A 20,108-nucleotide genomic window follows, 5' to 3' on the forward strand; every position below is an offset into this window, starting at 1 on the left:
CAAAATAAAATATAAAAAGGACTGGGGATGTAGCTTAGTAGTAGAACACCCCTGAATTTAATCTCTAGTGCTGCAAAAAAAAAAAAAAAAAAAAAAAAAACCAAATAGGATATGGATTATAGTAAGGGAACTAGATTCAAGTTAAAGTTAACTTTTACATTCAATGATTATCCTTTTCTTTTTGAAAAAGCAACAAATCGCTAAACTTCTGTAATTACTTTTATAACCTTTTTTAAAAGGTTCTTTATATATAAGTTGTAGTTGGACACAATACCTTTATTTTATTTATTTATTTTTTTAATGTGGTGCTGAGGATCGAACCCAGTGCCTCACATGTTAGGCGAGTGCTCTACCACTAAGCCACAAACCCTGCTGTAACCTTTTTTTTTAAATATTTATTTTTTAGGTGTAGTTGGATACAATATCTTTTATTTTTACGTGGTGCTGAAGATCGAACCCAGGGCCTCACACATGCTAGATGAGCGCTCTACCACTGAGCCACAACCCTAGCCCTGTAACCTTTTTTTTTTTTTTAAAATAGAAAGATGCTAAAATGCTAAACTTGTGGGAGATATATACTAGATGAATTAAAATATCTTTTCTTAGCATACAGTTTTTAATTTATCTTGGTGATTGTACACATAGAACTTAGGAAATGAAGAAACTATGGACTCCCTGGATTTCATTTCATTCTTTTCTTTTTTGCTGTTTAGATTTCCAAAGCAGGTATTTGACTACAAGTTTGCTGTCTGAATAACTTTAAACTTAGTGTGTCTATATAATTGGGATCATACTACTTATTTCTAGGGAAAAAGGACCTCGTATAGTATCTGGCCCAGAAAGCTACTACATTAATGTTAATGCATTGTATCACGTTTTTTTGCCTTATATATTTTACTGTAGTGTTTCTAGTGTTCTTAGTCATTTGTTCTTTTTTTTTTTGATTATTGTTTGTATTGCTGCAACTTACTTTATGTACGTTATTTTTTGACAATGAAGCTATAGTACCCCCCCACTCCTTTTTTTTTGGGTTTGGAACCAGGGATTGATCTCAGGAGTACTTAACCACTGAGCCTCATCCCCAGCCCTATTTTGTGTTTTATTTAGAGACAAGGTCTCACTGACTTGTCTGGTGCCTAGCCGTTGCTGAGGCTTGCTTTGAACTCATGATTCTCTTGTTTTAGCGTCCTGAGCCACTGGGACTACAGGCATGCACCACTGTGTCTGGCGAGGCTGTCGAACATTATAAGCTAATGATGAATTTTGTTGACTACTCCCTTAGTTTGCTTTGCTATTAGCTAATTAACCAGTTTGTTTGAGGTTTTGGTACTGGAAATTGAACCCAGAGGCACTGTATGATTGAACTGTGTCTCCAGTCCTTTGTATTTTGAGACAGAGTCTCAGTCTCACTAGGTTGATGAGGCCACCTTGGACTTGAGATTTCAACAGCATTAGTCTCCTGAGTAGCTGGGAGTACAGGCATGTGCCTCCATGTCTCTTTCTAACTGATCCCTAACATATACTTAGACTAAACTATTGATATTTTCAAAAACTCTCATGCATTTTCTTGCCATATAAATTGAATATAATTTTTCTTCTATGTGATCTACTCCCAATTGTCTTGTTCTGTTGGTATTTTATCATGTTAATTGATTGTCACTAGCATCTTTGGCAGTAGGGGTAAGGCTATTCTCTAGATGAAGAAGTAGTGACGCTGATTTTTATCTTTATCTAGTTGCCAATCGGAGACCATATCGGGAATATTACGTGGAGGCTTTTGGAGACCCTTCTGAAAGAGCCTGGGTGGCTGGAAAAGCAATCGTCATGTTTGAAGGCAGGCATCAATTTGAAGAACTACCTGTCCTTAGGAAAAGAGGAAAGCAGAAAGAAAAAGGATATAGGCATAAGGTAAAAATAAAATCTCAATAAGGGGCTTCTTAAAAATTATCTACTTCTAGGTTGGCAGAGAGGAGAAGCATTGTTCTTGAAATATAAGCCATTTTCTTTGTTAGTAGGGTATCTTTGAGAAAATAGCTAGTAAGCAGGTTTTTTGCAGGGATGAGGGTGAAGTAAGCTTTTGAAATACTTTACATTGTTTTTGAAGAAATGACTTTAGATACCTCTACCTTGTCTCTAAGAGAAGCCACAATACAATACCACCTGACCAGACTTTTTTGATTATTTCTTAGGCAAGAGGAAAGTTATCATTAAAATGAAATATTCTACTTCTCATCCTCTGGACTAATTATTTCTCTTAAAAATCAGAATAATCAGCTTTTTAACAAGTTTTTTTTAATGTTTTATCAGTGTTGAATTCATTCTTTCAAAACCTGGATATATTTTAATCATGAACACTTATTTCTTTTGCTTGATGTTAATGTTGGCTGAGAAAAATTTTCTTTTAATTTTTCCCTCCAGTTTTGTTGTTAAGTCAATTCTTTTTTTTTTAGAGAATTTTTTAATATTTATTTTTTAGTTTTTCAGCAGACACAACATCTTTGTTTGTATGTGGTGCTGAGGATCGAACCCGGGCCGCACGCATGCCAGGCGAGCACGCTACCGCTTGAGCCACATCCCCAGCTCAATAGTCAATTCTTTTGCTTACTTGTTTTTGTTTTGTTTTGGTACCAGGGATTGAACTCAGGGGTACTCTGAGCCACATCCCCAGCCCTATTTTGTTTTTATTTAGAGACAGGGTCTCACTGAATTGCTTAGCACCTCACCGTTGCTGAGGCTGGCTTTGAACTCACAATCCTCCTGTCTTAGCCTCCCAAGCACTGGGATTACAGGTGTGCCCCTCCGTGCTCAGCACCAGTTCTTACTTTTATAGTCACTTTAGAAGAAATAATTCTTAGTTTGTTTCTTACTTCACTGTGTATATATAATATGTATAAATAAGTACTTTTAGATTTTTTGAAAAAAATTATGATTAGGATAATTTTAAATTAGTATACAGGGTCTATCACTTTTATAAGTTCTTTTAGACTCATCTTTATCTCTAAACTGTCTAATAACGTACCTTGTAGAACTGTTCTGATTAGAAGTAAGTATAAAATACCCTGTTATAAGTTTGATAATATAAAAACTATTAGTATATGTTGTTAGGATGAAGGAGTTTAACTTGCTATTATTTTGGATGATTAATGGTAGGAAGTTGTCAGAATTTTTATTTTATGCTTTTAGCTAGGTAGATTTATCACCCTTCTTTTCGTAGGATTTATCTAGTACTTTCTTGTTCTGGAACATTGATTTACTTTAGTCAGAGACATGAGCATTAGTGGGTATATTTGCATATAAAAGAGACCACATTGTTTAGTGCCTCTTTAGTGACAGTTTTACATTCTCAGCAGAACATCTTTTTCACAAGTATTAAAATTAATTGTGAACACTTAGAGTTAACAATGTTAATACTTGACTAGTATCTATTATATGGAGCCAAGGAAGGAAAGAGCCTAGAAAATTAGATATGTTTCACAGAGCCTCAAAGGTCCTCATGCTGTGAAGATTCTAGAAAAGAACACATGTATTTTGTTATACCCAAGTGTCTTTGTACTACATAATCATGCCCCAGAGATAAACTGGGCATAATCCACTTTGTATGTACTTAGCTAGATGCCCTAGTGATAGGTAGAATTTTAAAATTCAGGTTTCCTAGAATTAGATCTGATCTCTTCATTCCTCCCGGCCTATATTTTCATATTCATCTTTAAACTTTTTTTTTCTTTTGCATCTGAGCATGTGCATGCCCTTCATAAGTCAGAAAGAAAATAAATCCTTATTCTAAGTTATAGAGGAGTAAGGAAGGAAGGTCTGATTTAGAAATGTAATATTTTCAGTTGTAGTCTGAGTAATGGCTACTTCTTTTTGTTTATAAATCCAAGAAGGGCAGAGAATTTATGACACTAATTCTCCTCTAATGATGAATCTTATTGACAGAAGTATTGTTGGGGAATCCCTTTTAGGTAAACTGAGGGTAAATCAACATGATAACTTTCTGACAAGTCTCATAATAAGACCTTGAAGAAGTGCAACAAAGTTTAGACAAGCTTCTGATTTGAAAGTTGTTTATTCATTTTCTTCCAGTGTCGCCTCACATTTCTCTGATAAGTGTTGTGCTTTTTCTCGTTTACATTTAAGGTTCCTCAGAAAATTTTGAGTAAATGGGAAGCCAGTGTTGGTCTTGCTGAACAATATGATGTTCCTAAAGGGTCAAAGAACCGAAAATGTGTCACTAGTTCAGGCAAGTTGGACAGTGAGGAGGATATGCCATTTGAGGACTGTACAAATGATCCTGAATCAGAACATGATCTGTTGCTTAATGGCTGCTTGAAATCTCTGGCTTTTGATTCTGAGCATTCTGCAGATGAGAAGGAAAAGCCCTGTGCTAAGTCTCGAGCCAGAAAGAGCTCTGATAATCCAAAAAGGACTAGTGTGAAAAAAAGCGTCATGCAATTTGAAGCACATAAGGAAGAACGGAGGGGTAAGATTCCAGAGAACCTTGGCCTAAACTTTATCTCTGGGGATGTATCTGATAAGCAGGCCTCTAATGAACTTTCAAGGATAGCAAACAGCCTCACAGGGTCCAGCACTGCCCCAGGAAGTTTCCTGTTTTCTTCGTGTGGCAAAAACAGTGCAAAGAAAGAATTTGAGACTTCAAATTGTGATTCTTTATTGGGCTTGTCTGAGGGTGCCTTGATCTCTAAACATTCTGGGGAGAAAAAGAAACTTCAGCGAGGTCTGGTGTGTAGTTCAAAAGTACAGCTCTGTTATATTGGAGCTGGTGATGAGGAAAAGCGAAGTGATTCCATCAGTATCTGTACCACTTCTGATGATGGAAGTAGTGATCTGGACCCTGTAGAACACAGCTCAGAGTCTGATAACAGTGTCCTTGAAATTACAGATACATTTGATAGAAGAGAGAACATGTTATCCATGCAGAAAAATGAAAAGATGAAGTATTCTAGGTATCCTGCCACAAACACTAGGGTGAAAGCAAAACAGAAATCTCTCATTAACTCACATACAGACCACTTATTAGATTGTACAAAGACAGTAGATCCTGGAACTGAGACATCTCAGGTTAATCTCACTGATATTAAAGTGACCACTCTCGTCCACAAAACCCAATCGGAGTTTAGAAATGATGGTCTCTCTCCAAAATTTAACACACCATCAAGCATTTCCAGTGAAAACACACTGATAAAGGGTGGTACTACAAATCAAGCTCTGTTACATTCGAAAAGCAAACAGCCCAAGTTCCGAAGTATAAAGTGTAAACATAAAGAAAATCCAGTTATAGTAGAACCCCAAGGTACAAATGAGGACTGTGGTTTGAAATGCTGCTCTTCTGATACCAAAGGCTCTCCTTTGGCCAGCATTTCTAAAACTGGAAAGGTGGATGGGCTAAAACTACTGAACAACATGCATGAGAAAACCAGGGATTCAAGTGACATAGAAACAGCAGTAGTTAAACATGTTCTATCTGAATTGAAGGAACTCTCTTACAGATCCTTAGGTGATGATGTCAGTGACTCTGGAACATCAAAGCCATCAAAACCGTTACTTTTTTCTTCTGCTTCTAGTCAGAATCATATACCTATTGAACCAGACTACAAATTTAGTACATTGCTAATGATGTTGAAAGATATGCATGATAGTAAGACCAAGGAGCAAAGGTTGATGACTGCTCAGAATCTGGTGTCTTATCGAAGTCCTGTTCGTGGTGACTGTTCTACTACTACCAGTAGTCCTGTGGCAGCATCTAAGGTTTTGGTTTCAGGAGGCTCCACCCACAATTCAGAAAAAAATGGAGAGGGCACTCAGGACTCAGCCCATCCTAACTCTAGTGGTGACTCTGTGCTCTCTGGGGAATTGTCTGCCTCCTTGCCTGGCATAGTGTCTGACAGACTAGACCTTCCTGCTTCTGGCAAAAGTCGTCCCAACTGTGTTACCAGGCGCAACTGTGCCCGATCAAAACCATCCTCCAAATTTCGAGATGTTTTTTCAGCCCAGGTGGCAAAGAATACAATGAACCGGAAAGCCTTAAAGACAGAGCGCAAAAGAAAACTGAACCAGAACCGGCTTCCAGCTGTGACTCTGGAGACTGCACTGCAGGGAAACAAAGAGAGTGGATGCTCTGTGAATGGCCCATCCAAGGGTGGGGTAGAAGATATTGGTAAAGAAGAAACTCTTCAATTAACAGGACATTTAAAAAGTGAAGATGCTCAGTTTTCTGATGTACATTTTGATAAACAGTCTGAACCTGATAAAATTCTTGAAAAGGGTTCCCTCTTTGAGAACAGAAAAGGCCCAGAGCTGGACTCTGAAATGAATAGTGAGAATGATGAACTAAATGGGGTAAATCAAGTGGTGCCTAAAAAGCGGTGGCAGCGTTTAAACCAAAGGCGCAATAAACCTGGAAAGCGCACTAACAGGTTTAAGGAGAAAGAGAACTCTGAGGGTGCCTTTGGGGTCTTGCTTCCTAGTGACCCTGTTCAGAAGGCTCGGGATGATTTCCCAGAGAATAGAACTCCAACTTCTACAAACATACTAGAGGACTCACTGACAGATCCAAATCATGCTAGCCACTTAGATTCAGTTGGTCCACCTTTGAATGTTTGTGATAAATCCAGTGCAAGCGTGGAAGATATGGAAAAGGAGCCAGTAATTCCCAGTTTGACACCCCAGGCTGAGCTCCCTGAACCAGGTAAGGACTTCTGACTGTGGTGAAAGGGGTTGGAAAAAGTGCCTATGATGTTCCTCTTCTGAAGTTGATGTGTTTTAATGGAAAGGTCATTTGTAAACTGGGAAGGGAAGGATCATCTAAAAGAAAAGGCTTTATCTAGAAGATACGAAATTTTGAAAATCACATTTCCATATATATTTTCAGACATTTTTACCAAAATCTTTTCCTCGCTTTTTCCTTTTAGTAAGTCTCAGCAATATTTTTGTTCTTGTTCCTTATTCCTACCTTTAAAAATCTATTAGCTTTGGGGACTCAATGTGTTATTGCAGGTAAATGAGAAACTTTGGGCTTGAAATTTAAATTCCTTTGATCACAGCTTATGATAGATCTATCTATTCTGTAAGCAAAAGGAATATTCTGGGAGAAAAAAATGAAACTGTTCTGTAGTACTTATGGGAAGGTCTTAAGTGTATTAAATCCATTTTGGAAGATTTATAAGTAGATAAAAATACCAGGGGTATCTTACCTTAGCAGTATGAGGGAAACAGTTTAAAAATCTGTCAGGATATGAACGTACAGTGTAGTCACTGAGGATAAAATTAAGTATCCTTAAATGTGAGAGTCCTGAAATTGTTTACCATGGTACATTTTCCCTTCTCAGCTTTATTGAAGTATAATTCACACATCATAAAATTTATAGTACAATTTATGGTTTTTAGTATTTTTCACAGAGTATGCAATAGTCCACATGATCAAATGTGGAACATTTGTTTACCCCAATCTATTGCCAGTCTTCCTTCAATTTTCCCCAGTCTATTGCCAGTTCCATATACTTCTTAGAAATAGAATCAGATAATGTGTGACCCTTTTATATCTGGCTTCTTTAACTTTGTATATTGTTTTCAAGATCCATCCATGATAGGAACTCTTTCTTTTTCCACTTGTATTGATTGAACCCAGGCCCTGGCACATGGTAGGAAGGTGCTCTATCACTGAACTATATCCTCAGTTTTCCTTTTTTTTTTTTTTTAAATCCCCTTCAATGTGGTGTTGGGGATCGGACACAGGGCTTCTTGCATGCTAAGCACATGCTCTGCCATTGATCTGTACCACAGCACCCCCTCCTCATTCTGTCCCTGTTTCCTGAGATGCTGGGATTACAGGCATGCACTACTACAAATGGCACCCTTCTTCTTTTCCTTATTCATTTATTAGTCGGTGGACATTTAGGTTGCTTCCACATCTTGTCTTGTGAATAATAAATGCAGCAGTGAATGTGGATGTGCAATAGCTCTTTGAGATCGATTTTCAGTTATTTTTGATATAAATCCAAAAGTGAAATTGCTGGGTTACATAGTATTTTTTTTTTTTTTTAGTTATAGGTGGACACAACATCTTCATTTTATTGTTATATGGTGCTGAGGATCAAACCCAGTGCCCCATGCCTGGTAGGCGAGCTCTCTACCTCTGAGCCACAACCCCAACCCCACATAGTAATTTTTAATATTTATTTTTTAGTTGGACACAATATTTTATTTATTTTTATGTGGTGCTGGGGATTGAACCCAGGGCCTCACACGTACTCTAGGCAAGTACTCTACCACTGAGCCACAACCCCAGCCCTGTAATTTTTTATTTTATGTGGTTCTAGAATTGAACACAGTGCCTCACACATGCTAGGCAAACGCTTTACAGCCCCAGCCCCTGTAATTTTAATAGGAATTCTACTTGTAAGTTTTTGAGGAACTTCCATATTCTCCATAGTTGATGCACCATTTTAAATTCCACTGATTCTGCAAAAGGGCTCTTAGCTCTTCGTATCCTTGTTAACAACTTGTTTTCTGTTTCTTTGAGTGTAGCCATACTAATGGGGGTGAGGTGATATCCCATTATGGTTTTGATTTGCATTTCTCTGGTGTTGAACATCTTTTCAGGGGTTTATTGGCCATTTGTATATTTTCTTTGGAGAACAGTCTGTTCAAGTCCTTTGCCCATATTTTAACCTGGTTATTATTAGTTGTGACAGTTCTTTATATATTGTAAATATTAACCACTGTATCTGATACATAATTTGTGGATATTTTCTCCTATTCCATAAGTTGTCTTTTCACTCTGTTGTTTTTTGACTATCTTTCCACATTGTGAATAATATTGCCACCCTTGTTGAGAACTACTTGACTCTGTATGTGATGGTTTATTTATTTCAGGGCTCTCTATTCTGTTAGTCTTTATATCTATGTTTATGCTGGTACCATATTGTTTAATTGCCATAGCTTTGGATATGTTTGGAAATTAGGGTAAGGACTCCAGCTTTTCCCTAAAGATAGTTTTGTTTAATTAGGGGTTCTCTTGAAATTCCATATGAATTTTAAAGAGTTTTTCTCTATTTCTACAACATGTTCCATATTGGTGTTTTTGTTTTGTTTCTGTTTTTTGGAAACAGGGTCTTGTTGTACCCAGGCTATCCTTGAAGTTGGGATCAAGTAATCTTCCTGCTGATGCTACAGGTGCACACCATTGTGTCTGGCTGTTTTTGGAATTTTGATAGGAATTACAGTGAATGTGAAGTTTGCTTTGGTAGTATGGATATCTTCTAGTGTTGTTTTTTTTTTTGTATTGGGTCTTGAACTGAGGGGCACTCAACAAGTGAGCCACATCCCCAACCCTGTTTTGTATTTTACTTAGAGATTGGGTCTCACTGAGTTGCTTAGCGCCTCACCGGTGCTGAGGCTAGCTTTGAACTTTGGTAGAGATTCTGCTATCTTGGGCTCCGGAGCCTTTGGGATTACAGGTGTGAGCTACTGCGCCCTGCTGGAAGTGCAAGATTTTTTAGTGTTAATTTTGTCTTCTACAGCTTTGCTGAATTTGGTCTACCACATTTTTAATGTAATATTTAGGATTTTCTACATATAAGATTGTGTTTTTGCAGAAAAATTTGCTTCTTACTTTCCAGTTTGAATGCTTTTTCTTGTCCAGTTACTTTGTTTGAGCTTTCAGTACTGTTTTGAAGGCATCTCTAGAGTGGGTATCTTTTCAGTTTTTCACCATTGAATTTAATGTTAGCTGGGATCTTTGCATATATCATCTTTATTGTATTTATGGGATTTTCCTGGTTTGTTGACTTACTGAGTGGTGGTTGAATTTTGTCAGATGCTTTCTGTGCATCAATTGAAATGATCATATGATTTTGGGTGGGGGTTATTTATCCTGTTAATATGGTCTATTTAATAATTCTTTTTTTTTTTTAAACAACCATCCCAGAATTAAATCACATTTGGTCATGAGTGTGATTCCTAACAATTTACTGTTGAGTTTTTTAGTATTTTGTGAAGAGTTTTGCATCAGTAGTCACAAGCATATTGGTCTATAACATTCTTGCAGTATCTTTTGTCTGGCTTTCCTTGTCAGAGTTAGTCCTTGGCTTCCAGTGATCCTGGATTTTTCTTTGTTGGAAGGTTGTCTGCTCGGATTTTCTATTTCTTCATGAGTCATTTCATTTAGTCTTGATAGATTATATATTTCTAGGGATGTATCTGTTTCTTCTTGGTGATGTATCTATTTCTGATTTTAATTGATTCTCTTTCTCTCAAAGACTTTAAACTTACTTTGATTGATTGTTCTTTTCAAAAAAGCAACTGGAATAGTCAAGTTTTTTCTTTTGCATTACCATGGCTTTGCACACATGAGAGTTACACTCTCAGCCGTGCTTTTTTGTATTATTTTCTATTCTTTCTTTATTTTTTTCCCCTCCCCTCCTCTCCCTTCCCCTCCCCTCCCTTCCCCTCCTCTCCCCTCTTTCGAGAGAATTTTTCAATATTTATTTTTTAGCTTTGGGCGGACACAACATCTTTATTTGTATGTGGTGCTGAGGATCGAATCCAGCACCGCGCGCATGCCAGGCGAGCACGCTACTGCTTTAGCCACATCCCCAGCCCCCCCATAACTTATTAAGACTTGTTTTGCGACAAAGTGATTTATTTTGGAGAATGTTCCCTGTGCACATATAGAAGAATATGTATTTTGTTACTGTCAAGTGGTTTTTTTCTTTCTTTTTTCAACACTTATTTTTTAGGTATAGATGGACACAACACAATACCTTTATTTTTATGTGGTGCTGAGGTTCGAACCCGGGACCCACCAGTGCTAGGGGAGTGCTCTATCGCTGAGCCACAATCCCAGCCCCACAAGTGGTGTTTTCTGTATATGTCTATTAAGTTCAGTTCATCTGTAGTGTTGTTGAAGTCTTGTTTCCTTATTTATCTTCTGTATGGCTGCATTTGCCATTATTGTGTAGTAGTGTAATAAAATCTCTTCATGGAATTATTTCTTCCTTTAATTCTGTCAATGTTTGCTTCATTTTTGGGTCTTCTGATGTTATATATTCCAAGTGAATTGATTGTTTTTTTATAGTGACTCTTTAGTTGTAGTTGGACACAATACCTTTATTTCACTTATTTATTTTTATGTGGTACTGAGAATAGAACCGAGGGTCTTGCACGTGTGAGGCGACTGCTCTACCTCTGAGCCACAACCCCAGCCCTAACTTTTAAAAAAAAAAAAAATTTATTTATTTGTTTTTAGTTATAGGTGGACTTGATAACCTTTAATGTTTTTTAAATGTGGTACTGAGGATCGAACCCAGTGCCTCACACATGCTAGGCAAGCGCTCTACCTCTGAGCCACAACCCCAGTTCCTCCATCCTTTAACTTTCAACCTATATATGTCCTTAAATTTTAAGGTGAATCTTTTGTAGATAATGTATAATTACGTCATATTTAATCTATTCAGCCATGCTATCTTTTTATTAGAACCTTTAAGCCATTTACATTTAAAATAAGGAAGGACTTACTATTGCCAGTTTTTTTTAAATTGTTTTAGTTGTAGATGGACACGATACCTTTATTTTTTTTATTTATTTTTATGTGGTGCGGAGGAATCAAATCCAGCGCCTGACATGTACAAGGCAAGCGCTCTACCACTGAGCCCCAGCCCTATTATTGCCAGTTTTAAAATTATAGTTTGTGTGTCTTGTAGCTGGTCGTTCCTTTTCCTACCTTGCTTCCTTTGTGTGTATTTTATATTGACATGCTTTTTTCCCTTCTCATTTCATTTTGTGTCTTCTATAGGCATTTTTATTTGGTTACCATCAGACATACATGAAACACGGTAATCTTTACACTGTGAACAGCTTAAATTGTTTATAAAAAAATTTATCCTTGGGGGCTGGGGATGTGGCTCCAGTGGTAGCACGCTCGCCTGGCATGCGTGCGGCCCGGGTTTGATCCTCAGTACCACATACAAACAAAGATGTTGTGTCTGCCGAAAACTGAAAAATAAATATTAAAAATTCTCTCTCTCTCTCTCTCCTTCTCTCTCTCTCTCTTTAAAAAAAAATAAAATAAATAAAAAAAATATTAAAAAAAATTTATCCTTTTTTTGGGTATGTGTGTGTGTGTTACTGAGCATTGAGCCTAGGGGCACTTTACCACTGACCTACATCTCCAGTCCTTTTTTTTTCTTTATGGGTACTAGGAATTGAACTCAGGGACATTCAACCACTGAGCCATACCCCCAGCCCTATTTTTTTTTTTTTTTGTATTTTATTTAGAGACAGGGTCTCACTGAATTGCTTAGTGCCTCGCCTTTGCTGAGGCTGGCTTTGAACTTGTAATCCTCCTGTCTCAGCCTCCTGAGCTGCTGGGATTACAGGTGTGCACCACCATGCCCGGCTATCCCCAATCCTTTCTAATTTTTTTGTTCTGAGACAGGGTCTAAGTTGTTTAGGGCCTTGCTGATATGATGAGACTGGCTTCTTAATTTGTTATCTTTCTGCCTCACTCTTCCAAGTTCCTGGGATTATAAGCATGTGGTTGGCAAAATACCACTGTTTTACATATTCCTATTCCCACTTTGTCCCCCCCCCCCAACCCTTTGTCTTTTATGTTGTAAATTATATCTATCTATGTTGTATATACATGAACAGTTTATAGTTATAGTTATTTTTACCCTTTTGTTTGCTAAATTCTATACCTGATTTAGTTGTGTTTTATGCAACAGCATTACAGTATTTAGTATTTGTATACGCAGATTAGTCTTTACCTACAAGCTTTTAATTTTTTATTGTGGCTGTCTTTGTGCTCATCTATGGTATTGCAACCTCTTAATAAAGGGTTTTCTACTATGTATTGTTGTTAAATCAACATCTCTCTGGGGATACAAGAATTGGGACTTCCTCTTGCCATCTTGTTGATGTCCCTCTTATGTCTTTTTCGTGCTGAATAATATTCCATATGAACCATACTTTATTTGTCCATTCATCAGTTGGTTGATATTGAGGTTCTTTCCATTTTTTGCCTTTTACAAATGATGGTATTTTGTATGTATTCAAGACATATGTCCATTAGATATGCTGTATAAATGTTGTCCTGCTTTTTTGGTTGTCTCTTATTTTCTTGACCATATACTTTGAAACACAAAATTTTAAAAAATAATTTTTTTCCCCATTAAATTTGTTCTTTGCTTGTGTTTTTTGGTGTCCCCTCAGAACCTTTGTGTAACCTTTGGTCTTGAAGATTCATATATTTTCTTCTACTGCCTTTGACCTGTTTTGTTTTTAATGGGGTCACGGGTCTAACTATTTTTTTGGTATGTTGGTATTGATTTTTCTCAGCACCATTGATTGGAAAAAAATATTTATTCCTTATTGCATGGTTTGTCATTAGTGTTGAAAACAAATCAACTGTAAATATGTAAGGAATAAATGCTAAATTCTCAATTTTTTTCTGTTACTCTATAGGAAAGGGACAGTTCTCTGAATATCCAGAATATTAGATTCTTGGTCTATTTTATTTACTTATCCTTTGACAGAACATCTTGGTGTGTTGCTCATGCTGGCCTTGAACTTATTTTTCTGCTGCCTTAGCCTCCAAAATTATTGTAATTATAGGCATGTGCCACCTCTTCCAGCTTTAGCTGTGGTTTTAGTAGATTAACTTTTATGGTAAGAAACTTCCTTTTTAGTCCTACTTTTGTCATATATATTTTTGTACCTATTGAGACTACCCCCCGATTATTGTATCAATATGATATAATTCACTGATTGATTATTTTGTGTGTGTGTGTGTGCTGAGGATTGAACCCAGGGCCTGTGTATGCAAGGCAAGCACTCTACCAACTAAGCTATATCTCCAGTCCACTGATTTTTGTATTTTTAACTTGCAGCTTTACAGTAAATCCTATTTGGTCCATGGCATTTTTTGCTGGATTTGATTTGCTTGTATTTTTTGAGAACTTTTTCATCTATTCTCATAAGGAATGATTTTCTGCAGGGTTTTTTTTTTTTTTTTTTTTTTGTGTGTGTGTGTGTATACACACATGTGTGATTTCTTTTGTCTAATTTTAATTTTAAAATTTTGAGGAGTACCAGGGATTGAACTAGGGGGCACTCAACCACTGAGCCATATCCCCATCCCTATTTTATATTTTATTTAGAGACAGGGTCTCACTGAGTTGCCTAATGCCTACCCATTGCTGAGGCTGGCTTTGAACTTGCAATTCTCCTGTCTCAGCTTCCTGAGCTACAGGATTACAGACATGTACCACCATTGTCTAGTTTTTGTATCAGGATACTAGTGGCCTGATAAGATGTATTGTGACATAGGGTAGGGATTTTCTTTGTCTTTTGTTTTTGTTGTGCTTGGAATGCAAACCAGGGAATCATGCATGCTGAGCATGTGCTGTACTGCTGAGCCACACCCTGGTAGATTCTTAAATTAAGAATTTGCTATAACCCCCTTTGTGGCCTTCCTAATTTATTTGTTTTTTTAGAAAACTTTACCAATATCATTGTTCTGGGTTATTTAGTTGGCTTTTAGTTGAAATATTTAGTGCGTGTCAGGTTGGGAAAAAATTCTTTGGTGTGAAGATGTGTCCTTGTCTTTTCAGGTATGGAGTTTTTTTTGCCCCTGATTTCTCATAGTTTAAGAATTTATGTCCTTGTTTTTCTCTCTAGTTGGTCTTTTTTTTTTTTTTTGCTGGAGATAGAGCCCATAGCCTCAGGCATGCTAGGCAAATGCTCTATCACTTAACTGTACCCCCATCCCTGGTCTTGCTTTATTGTGGTTCTTGTTTTCCCAGAGGCACCAAAACCCAGGGCAAATTATTCTTGGTTCAGGGTTATTGTTGTTCAAAGTAGGGTGTCTCTAAAACTTTTACTGGTCTCCTTTAAGGGAAGGTAAGCTCAGACACTGAGACTAAAATATTTAGAACATTTTTAGCAGTTTAATTTTATGCCTTTTGGGTCTAGCAATTAAAAATCAGGCACATTTTGTTTTTCTGTTCTGTTTCATTTTTTTTCCCATTAATTCAAACAGGTGATTTGAAAACTCTTGGTTTAGGACATTGACTTCCCATTGTTGGCTATAGTTTTAGTTTCCCTTGGCAAGGGAAGATTTTTTTTCTATGTGAAACCAGAAATTATAGCTCCCCCTCTTCCATTTTGATCTCTCATCCGTGTGTGTGTGTATGTGTGTGTGTATGCGTGTTGCGTGCTGGAGATTAAACCCAGAGCTTTGTGCATGGGAGGCAAGCATTCTACCAACTGAACCCCTTTCATCTCTTTTTGCTGTGGGCTGAAACTAATCTCAATTAGCCTTGATTTTTCTGGCTTTAGCTCCAGAAATGTTTATTTGAAGCTCCAATAACAGATTTATGATCATTGTATTCTCCTGTTCATTGTTGGATTCCACCTCACTCAACTTTTTCCTTGATATCTTTCCTCCTTTCACTACTTTTATTGACCTGTCCTTTGCTATCTAGTAGTGTCATAGTAGGGTCATGTTGGTGGTAGAACAAATTATTTCTTGGGGAGGAGGGTACTGGGAATGAACCCAGGGGTGCTTAAACATTAAATCACATCCTCAGCACTTTTTATGTATTAAATTTTAAAGAATCAAGACAGGGTCTCCCTCAGTTCTGATGCTGTCTTTGAACTTGTGATCCTCCTTTCTCAGCTTCCTGAGTCGTATTTTTTACACACATGTATATTATGAAAGCAGATTGTCTTTTATTCAGGAATATTTCATAGTGTTTGTTCATTGAAATTTTTTAAATATTTTTTTTTAAATAGATGGATACAGTATCTTTATTTTTTTACTTTAATTTTTACATGGTGCTGAGGATCGAACCCAGCGCCCCACTACATGCTCGGCAAGCGCTCTACTACTGAGCTACAATCCTAGCCCCATTGTAACATTTTATATATTGAAATAGTTTTATCTTTACTTGTTTAAATAAAAAAGTTTGGTTTGGAACATGGTAATATGGTCACAGAATTCAAAAGATGCAAAAAGTTAGTAAACATGTTCCTTCAGTGATATCAGATCTCTCTAGAGATAGTACATGAATAAGCAAAAAAATTGGAGTAAAGTATGAAATTTTATAAAGGCCTATATGTACAGATTTGACTCTTGAAAAGCCCTTAGCACGAATGGGAAGCTGTATTTCAGAAGCATATTTTTTTAACCTTGGTTATCGGGTCTTAGCAGTGCATCCCACCCCAGTTTATATAATCCTGTCATTTATAACAACAGGGCAAGGGAAGGATAGGATGGGAGGCTCATTTTTACTGAAAAGTGTTACATGTAACAGAATTATTTATTCCTGTTAAGAGTAGGATGATGAAACATAAAATGTTATGCTCTATAGGAAGATATTTGAAAATAGCTTCTAAAGAAGGTAGTGGTATAGATGAAGCAAGATTGGCCATGAATTTGTAATTGGTGACTCTAAATGATATGTACATGGGTTTGAAATTCTTTATTTAAAAAAAGAGCCAGGAAAATGCTAAATATTTGGGTAAATGTAAATAATAATGACTGAAGAAAATAATGCTTTAAGGAATTAAATACATATATTATATGTATTTATAAAAAATAAAATGGGTTGTAGCTCAGTAGTAGAACACTCCTGGGTTCCACTCCTAGTACACTATAAAAACAAAAAAGAATGTAAATACACATAAAACTGTGATATACAACAGTATATATAATTTGGGATAGAGGCAGTGGAAGTTGTTTCTCTTTACTCTCTGGGAGGATAACCACACACTCATTACTTTGAGTTAGAAATTTAAATTTTTAAATTGACCCAAGGGGGTGGGATTGTGGCTCAGTGGTAGAGGCCTAACCTAGCACATGCGAGTCCCTGGGTTCGATCCTCAGCACCACATATAAAAAAAAAAAATAAAGGTATTTTGTCCAACTACAACTAAAAAATAAATTTAAAAAAAAATTGACCCAAAACAGAAAGCAAAGTCCCTCTGTGGTTTTTGTTGGAAGATTTGTCCCATAGACTTTTCCCACAGTCTACATTGTATGGTTTGTATCCGTGGTATATAGTTTAACATATTTCTCTGATTTCTGTATCAGTTTGAGATTTTGACTTGAATATATCAATGTTTGAGTTCTTCTTTATCTCTGCCCTTTTACCAAGAGGCTTACATCTTCAGCTTACAAGTTCTCTGACACTAGCAGCCATTGGTAAATAAGGTTATAATGCTGCTTTGGGGAAAAAAAATAAGCAGGATAGTCAATGCTGGAGTGTTTCAATTTTAAATACAGCAACCAATCAAGGTAGACATGGCCATGGTGTGGATATTGGAGCAGAATTCAAAGAACTCAAACATTGAGTTTAAACTTTTGCCCCTTTCACTTTAATAAGATTGCCCATAAGCCCTCAGGCCAAATCAGTTTTAGTGGTCTATTTCTATGGGTTTTTACTTTCTCTTAGTTTTTGTTTTGCATAGTTTTTTTTTTTTTAAATTCTTGGTGCTTTGATTCTTTTAAGAGAATTTTAAAAACACATACATCATTTTTATTTGATGTCAACAACATCATGATTAGGCTGTTCTTTGGGGTTTTGCTTGTTAAGAAAATAATGTTCTGTCTCTAAGGTTTCAGAGTTGATGAAGTAGAGGTGGCTATGAGAGGACTGATATTGATAAGTAGTACTCTAGTCCTATGGGGAAGTTTGCCATTTTCATAAAAAGGAGAAACCTGCAATTTAGCTGTGATGAAAGGGACTTTATTGATTTAAAATTAATTTTCTTCAAGGTAATTATTTATATAGCAAAATTTACATACATTATATGAACAATTAAATGATTTTTAAAGTAAATTTATTGAGTTATGCAGTCATTCCCATAAACCAGTTGTAGAACATTTGTATCAGTGCCAAAAGAGCACCATTAGCTTGTGTGTAATTTTCTTTCTTTTTTTTTTTTTTTTTTAAATTTCAAGGGATTGAAACCAGGGTGCTTTACCACTGAGCCACATCCCAAGCCCTTTTTTATTATTTTATTTAGATAAGGGGTCTTGCTGAGTTTCTTAGGGCTTGTTAAATTGCTGAGGCCGGCTTTGAACTCGAGATCCTCTTGCCTCAAACTACTGAGCTGCTTGGATTGCAGGCATGCACCACCAGGCCAGGCTATAATTAATTCGTGTTTTTACCTTCAACATCGGATAACCACTAATCTGTTCTCTGTACTTATAGAGGTGCTTTTTCTGGACATTGTAAAGTGTGGTCTCTTGTGCTTTGCATTTTTCACTTGACTTAATGTTTTTGCAATGTATCCATGTCAAAGCACTTTTCACTAGTTTGTTCTTTTTTATTATCACAAGATGTTCAATATAGTGATATGCCACGTTTTATTCATCCATTCATTAGCTGATTAACATTTAGGTTATTTCACTTTTTTGGATATTTAATTAGCCCAATAAGATGAGTTTGTAAGAGTCTAAAAAGCTAGTGCTTTATTTGCTCAATGTGAGCAATTTATTTACATTCTTATAATATTTCTTATTCTTAAAATTTTGTAGTTTTAGATTAGTCATAAGGTCCTGGCCCTGTGTTAGGAATTGGGGTATGTTTGCCCACAACCCCAGGGTTAACAGTGCTTTGACTCCTGCTCTGTTGTGTGTTTACTGTATATTCTGTGTTGAAACTTAAAGGATTTAGTACTCTTCTCACTGGCTTATGTAATTTTTTGACTTTTAATTATTTCCCTTCAGTATTCAAAAGATCATTCCTCTTTTGTTTCTAACTTATTCTTTAATTTAGCTTGCCAAATCACTTCATTTTGGCCTCACTTTGCCCATTTATAGTAGGAGGAGTTGAATTAAGTGATTCCTCTGCTTTTCCAATTCACAAGTGCTAAACTATTAGGAGAACATAAGTGGAGAGTTGTGGTATGAGGGATAGAAGAGGAAGGGAAGAAAGAAAAGGAACCTAAGAAGCATTTTCTGGCATTAGTCATTAGTTGTGAATAGACTCTTTTCATTTGTAATGCATCATTCTGTTATTCATTTAAGGAAAGAGCCAGATGGTAAATATTTCACTCTTTATGGGCCAGAAGGCCTATGTCACTATTTAACCATGCCTTTGAAGCACAGAAGTCACAAACTATGTAAATACATTGACCAAGATGTTGTTCCAACAAAACAGTCCCATTAGTAGTTTCAAAACCCTGAATCTTTAAAGTGTTGTTCTTTAAAGGATAATTTTGCAGGGAGCAATGTATGTGACTTTGTAGGGGCCTAAAAGGTGTGTCAGATATAATTAGAGATTTTTTTTCACTTTAATTTCCACTTTGGGTGTGTATGTGCATTGCATTGGGCATTGAATTCAGAGGCAACTCTACCTCTGTGCAAGTCTTCAGTTTATTTTCAGACAGAGGGTGTTGCTAAATTGCCTAGGCTGGTCTCAAACTTGCTGTCCTCTGCCTTAACTTCTGGAGCAGCTGAGACTATAGGGGTGTGCTACAACCCCCAGCTTAATTTCCAGTCTTTTGTGCCCTTTGCTGGTTTCCTTGTTGTTTCTCTCTCTCTTTCTCGCTCTCCCCCTCCCTCCTTCCCTCCCTCCCTCCCTCTCCCCCTCCTTCCCTCCCTCCCTCCCTCTCCCCCTCCTTCCCTCCCTCCCTCCCTCCCTCCCTCCCTCTCCCCCCCTCTCCCCCCTTCTTTCTCTCTTCCTCTCCCCCTCCCCCCCTCCCTCTCTCTCCTCTCTCTCCCTCTCTCTCTCTGGTACTGAGGATTAAATCCAGGGGTGCTCAACCACTGAGCCTCATCCCCAGCCCTTTTTTAGATGTTATTTAGAGACAGGGTCTTGCTGAGTTGCTAAGTGCCTGAGTAAGTTACTGAGGCTGGCTTTGAACTCACAATCCTCCTGCCTCTGCCTCCTGAGCTGCTGGGATTACAGGCATGCTCCATTGTTCCTGGCTCCTTGCTGTTTTCAAGGAAATAGAGAGCTGGAGGACTGAAGCCTATACTAAGTAGTTATTTTTTATGAGGTATAAACCCCAAGCTAGAGTGAGACTGTTTGGGAATGAGATCCCAAACAGTGAGACTGTTTGGGAATGAGATATAGGTG

The 20,108-nt window shown here is 37.0% G+C and overlaps 1 protein-coding gene across 8 annotated transcripts in view; it reads left to right on the forward strand.

Moving 5' to 3' along the window:
- Nsd1 (nuclear receptor binding SET domain protein 1) overlaps window positions 1-20,108 on the forward strand; it is a 150,065-nt gene that overhangs the window by 53,627 nt on the left and 76,330 nt on the right. For all 8 annotated transcript variants that reach the window (XM_071612173.1, XM_071612172.1, XM_071612170.1 and 5 more), the window contains exons 4-5: window positions 1,736-1,908; window positions 4,138-6,706. In XM_071612173.1, the coding sequence (XP_071468274.1) occupies window positions 1,736-1,908; window positions 4,138-6,706 (2,742 nt within the window). The remainder of the gene's footprint in view (window positions 1-1,735; window positions 1,909-4,137; window positions 6,707-20,108) is intronic.

Source organism: Marmota flaviventris, chromosome 5 (assembly GCF_047511675.1).
Source record: "Marmota flaviventris isolate mMarFla1 chromosome 5, mMarFla1.hap1, whole genome shotgun sequence".
In the NCBI taxonomy this organism is placed as follows: Eukaryota; Metazoa; Chordata; class Mammalia; order Rodentia; family Sciuridae; genus Marmota; species Marmota flaviventris.